Raw genomic sequence first — 10463 nt, forward strand, 5'->3', positions numbered from 1 at the left:
GCTCTTGTGCGCAGGCGCCAATCCCGGCGGGGGCGGGGCGAGTCGTTGAGGCCGCGCTGGCGCCGGGCCTCTGCGGAGAGCTGGACCCGGTGGGGAGGAGCCTGAGGAGCAGGGAGGATTCAGGTAGGTGGAGCGGGTACCGAGGGTCACGTGCCCGGTGTGCGGTTCCTCGGGGCGTGGGTGTGGCGGCGGGCGCGCAGGCCTTCACTGGCGCAGGCGCAGAGACAGCAGCGCGGGGCTGGGGGCGGGTCAGGCGTAGCGAAGGCCTGGGGCCTCGGCTGTGGGCGAGCGGGGTGAGCCCCAGAGGTGTGGCACTCCGTCCTGAGGCAGCGCTGGCGGCTCCTGGACGCTCCTCCCCATTTTCTTTCCTTTACCCCGTCTTCCCAGTGTGATTTTCTTGGTGAGTGATTTGAGGAGAAAGAAAGGGAAACTGCAGAAACCGGTCCGTTCCCGTTGCATGCCTTCCGCGCCTCGTTCCTTCCCCTGTCCGCTACTCCGTTGTAATCTCAACTCTGTGTGCGCTCGTTTTCCCCGCTGCTTCTGCCCCGGGCTGCCCGGAGCTCGCTGCGCGGCCCTGCTCGCCGCCCGTGGGAGTGCGCGCCCGCGCACGTCCCGCCGTTCTCCCCATCCACCTGTCGCGGAGTGGTCCTCCCGTCGACCCGACCTCCCTCCTCCTCCGGTTCTCTGTTCTCAGCCCTGTATACCTCCTGGTCGGGCCCCTCCTCTTAGGTCTTTATCCACAGGCGTGTGGACTTGATGTTTGTTAAATAAGCAGCCTAATCTAGGAGAAGCCTCTTAAATGGGCCCCTGAATTTTCGTCAATTTTTGTGGTGTCCCATTTTGAAAATGTCTTCTCGGGAGCGGTTTTGTTCCGTTTTGAACCGTCTGCACTTCCATAAACTATTTATGCACGTATTACTGCTGAAAGAAATTCATGCAGAAGCCTTTGCAATCTCGAGTCTCTAAAAGACATTTTGGCAATATCTGGGAAAGAAGATAGTTGGTCTGAACGAACCTTACAGATGCCACTGCCCAAAGGGAATAGAGATGGTTTAAGATAAAAAACCAACATCAGTTTTGGTCATCTCACTGCCAGTGTAATCGGTGGAGAGAGAAAAACAGCATGATGGCTTCGTTAACCTTTTAGTTCCTGATTAAAAGTCTGTGCAGAATGTGTGGGTACTTATCGGTTGGGGCTCTTAGCGAATTTCATTAGATAAGAATAAATTTAGTTTTTACTTATCTAGTTGATCAGATTTTCATTTTTTTATCCCAGGCGTTGATCATTTTATTTCAGATGAGTGGCACGTCGGAGATGATGCTCCTGTCCTTCGCATCAGACCTTCTACTTTTCAAAACATTTGTGTGTGTGTGTGGTATATACCACTTTTGTCGTTTTCCTTTCCCCTTTGACTATTTTATGTTTTGGGTTTGGAGGGCTGTTTTGTTTGTTTTTGCTTAGCATGTATAAAGAGAAGATTCTCTTTATACATGCTAAGATTTGAACTAAGGACTCGTAATGATGATACCATTAACCAAGTGGATGGTCATTGGCCAAAGCTTATAATTTTCTAATGAAGAAGAAACACTTTGGGATGCTTCATATTAATCAGTTCCTAAAAGAGCCAGTAAGGGCAAAACATGATTTCTCCAATTAGTAAGTACCAACCAACCTTAGCTAGCCTTGACTTTCTGGTGTTACTGAATACAGTAATTTCAGGGGTGTCAGCATATTTATTGTGGTTTTAAAAATACCAATTTATGATCTCCTCACTGTAGTATATTTCGTTTACAGTCATGATGAAGTTGTTAAATCATTTAGAAAGGAACTTTTTTCCTTAGATACTTGATCTATAATTCTGCTTGCCTTTTGAAAGCATGTTTACAAAGACTATAGTTCTCATTTTTATAATTCCCTCAGAATGGCAGTACTGTTCAAGGTAATGTCTATGTCCAGTATGCCCACGGGGAATTAGTATTGGTATACTGACAGAGGTCATAAACTTTTTCTGTAAAGGGCTAGATAATAAATACTTTAGGCCTTTGCAGGCCAACTGGTTTTGGTCAGAACTGCTCAACTCTACTGTTGTGGCTCAGGAGCAGCCAAAGACAATACAAAACAGATGAACAAATAAATAAGCGAAGTTGTGCTCCCATGAAACTTAATTTACAAAAAGGGTGGTTATAATTTTACACAGATTTGGCCTGTGGGTTATAGTTTGCACAGACCCCTGCTGTAAATGGTTGTACGTACAAGTTAGAGTTTTTTGCTAAAGATTAATTCTAATTTCCTCAGATGAATAAAATGAGCTTAGGTAGGAATATTAAAAAAGACAACTAGGAGGAAAATTAACTCTGTATAAGAGATATTCTTTATAATAATATATTTCTAAGTTATAAAATTGAAAAGGGTACTTAAAAAGTCTTTTGAATTAAATACTCATATCATTAGGAGGATATCTAACAGTAAAAGGCTAGCCACAGGAAAGGCTTAATCAGCTTTGGTACTAAGATAGGGGCAAAGATGAGCGATTAACTTGTAAATTCTACTTGATTGTAAGATCCCTTGGGTACAAGATGACTGGAGTGTGTGGTCCTTCCACCCTCTCCACCTTGCTATTTGCAGGGAAGTAATAGCTGACTGACCAAAAGGCGTGTTGAGAGGATTTTGGTCAATAGTCCAGAGTAGCACAACTTTACCTCACCCTGGTTAGTTTATGTCCTAGGAAATTTGCATTTTTTATTATGTATTGGAAAACAATTTATTGCTCTAAAAATACCGTCATTTTTAAGAATTTAAAAAAAATAGTCTTCATAAGATGATGGACTAGATTTAGTCATTCTTCTGAGAAATTTAGATTGTATTAATATAGGGTGACAAGCATAATCATGGCATAAATATTTTCAGAAGTTCACTGAACCACAGCCAGTTCTCATGAAATAATTTTTAAAGTGCTATGACTTATGTTTTATTTTGGAATAGTATGTAACAAATATTTTAAAAGGGTGACAAATGCTAAATCATCCTGACTAAATAGGATTTGGATAATTTCCCAGAGGAACAGGAAACTAGGTGATTTTATAATGGAATTGAAAAAACTCTTCTGGACCATTTTGGTAGTAAAAATTGATAATAGGTATTAGTTGATTAGCAATCATATAGTGGTGTCCTTAGGAAAACATCACTGTAAATAGGTTGCTGAAAATTAATTTGAATTTCTGGTTTAAAAATGTAAGTTTATTAGCATTCATAGGAAATAATTTAAAAGTGATTTTAGAAAGTGATTTCTGTACTTTTTTTTCTTGAATTCATTATTCAGTTTTGATCAGCTTGCCACAGTAAAATTGTTAAATTTTGTGCCTTGAGATCAAAGAGTACTTGAATTATTTTGTACATGTGGACATTCTGTTTTTGTTTTTTGAAGTTATTGCTGTGACACTGACAGCCTTTTCATTTGTCTGTTTGAATGACAAGTGTCTATTATGTCTAAAAAGTATCCAGTGGAGTTAGTGGATCAAAAAACCCCACTCTAAGTGATCAGCAGGAAAACCTATTTAAAAAGTATTCATGTATGATGGAGTTGTGTAGATCTTCCACCCTCTGAGGAGTTAGACAGACTAAAATGTTTTCATGAAGAACTTGGCTCTACAAAAAATATTTAGGAACATTGATACAGTAAAACTTGAGTACTTTATGGCCAAGAGATTTGGTCTTTAAGTACTACTTTTGTTTTCTGCCTCCCGTGATTGACTTCCATTTAATTTGAAAAAGTTTTGTCCTTTGGCTGAAGAAAAACTGCCTGTTCGTGACCACTAGACTGAAATACCTATAAAGTATAAATAAATGCAAAAGCTTAGTAACATGGCTTTGAATCGTAAAGGAAAATGATACACAGTTGATCCTCATTTTTCATGGGTTCCATATTTGTGAATTCTACTCACTAAAATTTGTTTATAAGCCCAAATTAATACTTGCAGAACTTGTGCATTCATTCATGGGCACACGCACAGTGGTGGAAAATTTGAGTCTCCTGATGTGCGTGCTCCAAGCTGTGGTCAAGCAAGACGATTCTCCGCCTTGCTGTTTCAGCTCAAATGCCGTATACCAGTGTCCTTCTGCCACTCTAGTTAATGCCACATTTTTCACATTTTTGTGCCTCTAGTTGGTGATTTTGCTGCTTAAAATGGCCCCTAGATTGCTGACATGCTGCCTAGTGTTCCTAAGGTATTAAGGGTATAATGTGCCTTACAGATAAAACGTGTGTTAGATAAGCTTCATTCAGGCATAAGTTAGAGTGCTGTTGGCTGTTCAGTGATAATGAGTCAGCTACATCTATATATATGTGTATAAATTATATGTTAAAAATATAAGAAATATATAAAATGACTTTAAACCCAAACATAAAACAAGCCTATGTATTGATCAGTTGGCAAAAATGTGACTTGAGGGTCACAGAAACCTAACCCTGTATTTCCCTAGGAGCAATGGGAATATGCACTGTTCACTAATTCAGTACTCATGATGACTTTGTAGAACATAATACCATGAATAATGAGAATTGAGTTTATTACCTCTGAAGTAGAGACTTAGTTTCCAGATGAAAGTTATATGCTGTGGATATTATTCTATCTTGTCTTTTGGTTTGCTTACAATGGATGTTCAAACCCTAAAATTAATTTGTGGCTAAATGTTACAAAATAAAATTAGTATGTTTCTTAAAATAGAATTTATCTTCTTTATTTTTCTTTAAAAATGATAATATTTGTTACCTGTTATAGCACTTTAACAACTGCCTTTTGCTATTTTCAGGAAGATTTTTATTGTGAAATAATATACTAAATTCAATTAAACTGTCTTAATTTTCTGGTTTTAATTCATATAAAATAAAGGAAAACAGGTTAAAAAGATAAGGCGACCAACGCATAATGTTTGTGTTACGGTCTTCTACTTTTAATGGTAAGCATTGTAGCAACCAACACAAAGTGAAAAAGATCAGTTAAAAGATTGAATCTCCAGAAAAACCAACCAGCTACTCAGGTAATACAATTACTGTTAATCCAGACATCAGAAAGCTACTCATCAGGAACTGAAAAAGAACACACACTCCTGAATAACAGGTGAATCAGGTGGTTTAAGAAAGTGTTCCCTCTCCTCCAAGGAAACTAGCTGGTGTTAAAGTACTATACTAGAATGCAGTTTGGTAAAAAGACATTTGCCAATATGGTTCAAGTGTATACTTCTCTGATCCTTGGTTTATGGCAGGGAAGGAATTAGACTGTGCATAGCAAAACAGTTCTTGATTCATGTAAGTACCCATATTTTCTCTGAAGGGTTATAAACTAACCAAACCATTAAAAAAAAAAAAAAAAACCACCTGGCCTTGAGTCAAGATACTCTGATTCAATTTATATGTTTTTGGTTCATTGTCGTGGAGTGACAATAATATTCCTATATCTATGAGAATATTCTTATGTGCCAGTCTATGATATGTGTTTTGAATTTATTATAAACTCAATTAAATAGCCAAGGTGTACCTGTGTGTAGCAGACACTTTATTTGCACTTTTTACAGTAGGCATTATTACATGCAAATCATGTAGAGATTCAGATGGATAAAACAACCTACAAGAGTAATTCAAACATTCATTTCATAGCTTTAGTCCACTGATTTAAATTTTTCTGTCATTACTGAACATCCAGTTAAGCAATTAAAATTTCAGGTGTCATTGTGAGAGATTTTATATTTGTTCTTATTTGGTTTTATTGCTGTCCTTCATATTGCTTGGTTTGGTGGAAGAAATTCCTTCAGTACTGTTTAATGAAATTTCTTTTCCATTATAAGACACAGATGTTGAGGAAAAAAAACAGTATCTTAATCTTTTAATAATAGATTTGGGGAAACATGAAAAGGGTCAATTTGTTCTTTTTTGTGTACTTTAAATTTTTTCAGGTGGATATTTTAATAATAGACCAGTCTATTGTGGAATTTTATAACATTGTACGCAGTGATGATTAACTTGAAAATTTTTCTGTTATAGACTCCGTTTTTTGCAAAGATTGACTTTGCCTCAGCATCAACAAACCCTTCATCTGAGATTGGTTCCTGTATGTCATATGGTTTACAAGTCAGCACATACAAGCTGAAAAGCCAAATAAGGAAATGTATTCCTTCTCTTGAGAGTTCTAATTTAACTTGTAAGTTAAATTCGGTGTTAGTTTTAAAGTGGTTTAAATGTTTAATTACAGAACACAGTAGCACAGATAATCAGAGTAGTAAAGGATTGAAAGTTTTCAGAACGTATTTGAACATGTCATCTGATATTTAATATGGCTTAGTTGCAGAACATGAACAGCCTCACTACATGTCTGAGGACTTCCTTTAGTCAATATGAATGAACACTGCAGCAGTTACTAAATTGCATGTTACATGTGACTAAGAATTTGACTTGTCTGGCATACATTTGTGTTTTAATGCTGAATATATTTCCAAAGACAGGGATTTGAGGAATATGGGGAATTGCAGAGCTTCTTTGGGTGCCAGAATAATTATTTCCTCTCATCATTGGAAACGTTCCTGATTTTTTTGTTTTTTGGGTTTTGGTTTTTTTTGCTATCACTGTAGAGTCTGGAATTTGAGTGAAGTTGTCTCCACCGATAATGTTTAGAGGACAGAAACAAAAGTGACAGTTTCATGCCGATAAGGTTATAGATATGTAGCCTTTGACTTTGCTGTTAATTATCAGTTTTTCTTATCTATTTACATAATTTATACCTTTCATTTTAACTTTTTTAAAAAGTTAAAAAGTAAGGGTGATTCTTTACAGCACGCATATAAAAGGCACATAAGAAAGAAAATCCCATATCTCTGCCCTATAGTTTGGAAAGTTATTTAAGCATTTTGTAAGCAAATATTCTACTTTGCTGTTGTGAATTTTATGAGAAATTTATGAGTAGCAAGATAGTCTGTCAGCATGTTCGTGTAACTGAAGTTAGAAATTAAATATAAAGAATGTTGTTCAGCTTTTATGAATTACAAGTAAATAGCATTCCAAATAATCCTTGTTTATATAGGTTATAAGCCAAGAAACAATTTTCATTACAGGAAAAGAAATACTAATCTGATTTAGTATGTTTTTTTTTAAAAAAGCATCTATGACATGGCATTTTCTGAATAAAACGTTGGTTGCAGTTTCACATTTTTAAAGTTTTGATTATCCAGTCTTGAGATTAAAAACATTATTAAAGGGATAAGATGTTATATATGAGAATTTGGGTTTGAATACTTCAAAAAATGTCCCATACATTTGAAAGATTTCTAAACAGTTTATGTACCGTGGACATGGTTATTTTCAGTCCCACTTGGGATTTTAAGTTTGCTGAAATTAGTAACCAAATGTCTTTTTTGTTTTTATGTTTTGAAAAGGGCTAAAGCCAGTTTTTAGGTTGACTTGGGCAGAAAAGTGAAAAGAAAATGCTCCACTTTAACCGATGTCCGCATCTGAAACAAATAGCCCAGAAATGTTTTTCTAGTATACATGTTAGAACGGATAAACATGTGCAGCTGTTTCTTTCAAGAACCTTTGCACTTGCAGAATTCAGGAAGTCATGGCGCTCAACCCACTCTCTTGTTGGAGACAAAAATATTATCCTGATGGGACCGCCTGGTGCTGGGAAAACAACAGTAGGCAGAATAATAGGTCAGAAACTAGGTTGTTGTGTCATAGATGTGGATGATGATATCCTTGAAAAAACCTGGAATATGAGTGTGTCTGAAAAATTACAGGATGTTGGTAATGAGCAATTTTTAGAAGAGGAAGGAAAAGCCGTGTTAAACTTCTCTGCATCTGGAAGTGTGATTTCCCTTACGGGGTCCAATCCCATGCATGATGCTAGCATGTGGCATCTGAAGAAAAATGGAATAATTGTATACCTGGATGTACCTCTACTAGATATAGTCAGCCGCTTAAAATTAATGAAAATCGATAGGATCGTAGGTCAGGATGCTGGAATGTCTATGAAAGACTTACTTAAGTTTAGAAGACAGTACTACAAGAAGTGGTACGATACCCGTGTTTTCTGTGAAAGTGGGGCTTCCCCAGAGGAAGTAGCTGACAAAGTGCTCAGTGCAGTCAAACGATACCAAGATGTGGACTCAGAAACGTTCGTTTCAACGAGACACATTTGGCCTAAAGACGAGGAACGGAAGGTTTCAACAAAATTCTTTAGCGAAGCAGTGATTGAGGGGTTGGCTTCTGACGGCGGACTCTTCGTTCCTGAGAAAGAGTTTCCAAAATTAAACTGTAGGGAGTGGAAAAGCCTCGTAGGAGCAACCTACATAGAAAGGGCACAAATACTGCTGGAAAAGTGTATACATCCTGCGGATGTACCCGCTGCCAGATTGGGAGAAATGATTGAAACTGCTTATGGGGAAAACTTTGCCTGCTCAAAAATCGCCCCTGTCAGGCACCTTGCAGGCAACCAGTTCATCCTGGAGTTGTTTCATGGACCAACAGGGTCATTTAAAGATTTGTCTTTACAGCTTATGCCTCATCTTTTTGCATACTGTATTCCCCCAGGTTGCAATTATATGATACTTGTAGCTACTTCAGGAGACACGGGGAGCGCAGTCTTAAATGGTTTTGGCCGTATTAATAACAATGATAAGCAAAGAATAGCTGTGGCCACATTTTTTCCTGAGAACGGAGTAAGTGATTTTCAGAAAGCACAGATAATTGGCAGTCAGAAAGAAAATGGATGGGCAGTGGGTGTCGAGTCAGATTTTGATTTTTGCCAGACAGCTGTAAAAGGAATTTTTAGAGATTCTGATTTTACTGGCTTTCTTATTATGGAATATGGAACAGTCTTAAGTTCAGCTAATTCCATAAACTGGGGCCGACTGCTTCCCCAAGTAGTTTATCATGCTTCTGCATATCTTGATCTTGTCAGCCAAGGATTTATTTCTTTTGGAAGCCCAGTCGATGTCTGTATTCCCACAGGAAACTTTGGTAACATTTTAGCTGCAGTGTATGCCAAAAGGATGGGAATCCCTATTCGAAAATTTATTTGCGCCTCTAATCAGAACCATGTTTTGACCGATTTTATAAAAACAGGACACTATGATCTAAGGGAAAGAAAATTAACACGAACCTTTTCACCAGCAATCGATATTCTTAAAGCTTCAAACCTGGAACGACATTTACACCTGATGGCTGATAAAGATGGAGAATTAATGACAAAATTATACAATCAGTTAGAAGAGCAGCGTCACTTCCAGATAGAGAAGATGCTCGTTGAGAAACTTCAGCAGGATTTTGTAGCCGACTGGTGCTCCGAGGGAGAGTGTCTGTCAACTATTCGTTCCACCTACAATACTTCAGGCTATATTCTGGATCCACACACCGCTGTTGCCAAAGTGGTTGCAGACAGAATGCAAGACAAAACTTGCCCGGTGATTGTCTCTTCTACGGCTCATTACTCCAAGTTTGCACCTGCTGTCATGCAGGCTTTAAAGATTAAAGAAATCAACCATACTTCATCAAGTCAGCTTTATTTACTGAGTTCCTACAATGCATTGCCTCCCCCGCATGAAGCTTTACTAGAGAGAACGAAACAGCAAGAGAAGATGGAGTACCACGTCTGTGCAGCTGATGTGAATGTCCTGAAGAGTCATGTGGAAAAACTAATACAAAATCAATTCATATAAAAACTTTTGGAGTCAAATATTTTTTTTCCTGGCAATAAGCATGCAATAATAAATCCCAGGTGTTGTCTGGAGTACAATAGCATTTTCATTTTTTGGTAAATATTTCTACATGTAGATCTATTATCTCGGAATTTCAACTAGCCTGATCTCTATAACTGAATATTGTACCTGCACATCCTCCTTGGAACCTTATAATCTGGAAGTGACAGAAGGGTAGCATAGTGCAGGGACCTTTGTGTTGTGCTGTGCTTTGCACTCGTGAGGGATATATCAGTTTCCATTCCCTCATCCCCACTTTTAAGTGGATCAGAATGTCTGGTAGTCAACTTGGCAATTAAATATTTAAGCGTAGTTGTTAAGTAATACATCTGTAACAATTACTAGTTTTCTATTGACTAGAAAGATAGTCTATCATTCAGATGGCTAACCTGTATGAAGGAGTGGTAAGTTCATTTGTTAAGGTAGGGCCAGTGTTCGTACCTCTCTTCCAAGTCCCATTTTGGACTACAACCGATTAGATGTATCCTACACCATCCAAATTAGATAAGTGCTCTGTCCTTCACTTCCCTTTGGATGGCTATAGTTAGGGTGATGTATTTTAAAAATCAAGACACGTGATTTAAATCTAGGATGTAATAGTCAACATAACTACTTAGTAGTGGATATAGAAGTAAGTATCTATTTCATGAGAAAAGTTTTCCAAAATTCAGAGTATTTCAATAGTCTTAAAAGTTATAAGTAGCAGTTTTTCTGTATTATT

General features: G+C 37.8%; 1 protein-coding gene across 3 annotated transcripts; it reads left to right on the forward strand.

Moving 5' to 3' along the window:
• The first annotated feature begins 6 nt into the window (after positions 1-6).
• On the forward strand, positions 7-9774 carry THNSL1 (threonine synthase like 1). 3 transcript variants are annotated; one of them, XM_034643787.1, is made up of 3 exons: positions 7-123; positions 6039-6195; positions 7424-9774. In XM_034643787.1, the coding sequence occupies exon 3, from the start codon at positions 7472-7474 to the stop codon at positions 9701-9703; it is 2232 nt and encodes a 743-aa protein (XP_034499678.1). In that variant the 5' UTR covers positions 7-123; positions 6039-6195; positions 7424-7471; the 3' UTR covers positions 9704-9774. The 3 variants fall into 3 exon arrangements, with proteins under 3 accessions (XP_034499678.1, XP_019649396.1, XP_002931132.1); XM_002931086.4 differs by lacking the exon at positions 7-123 and adding an exon at positions 173-400; XM_019793837.2 differs by lacking the exons at positions 7-123; positions 6039-6195 and adding an exon at positions 171-400.
• The last annotated feature ends 689 nt before the right edge of the window (positions 9775-10463 follow it).

Source organism: Ailuropoda melanoleuca, chromosome 15, assembly GCF_002007445.2.
Source record: "Ailuropoda melanoleuca isolate Jingjing chromosome 15, ASM200744v2, whole genome shotgun sequence".
NCBI lineage: Eukaryota > Metazoa > Chordata > Mammalia > Carnivora > Ursidae > Ailuropoda > Ailuropoda melanoleuca.

Bases quoted from the DNA above. Each gene is read 5' to 3' on its own strand.
- THNSL1 (XM_034643787.1), top strand. From the start codon at position 7,472: ATGCTCCACTTTAACCGATGTCCGCATCTGAAACAAATAGCCCAGAAA.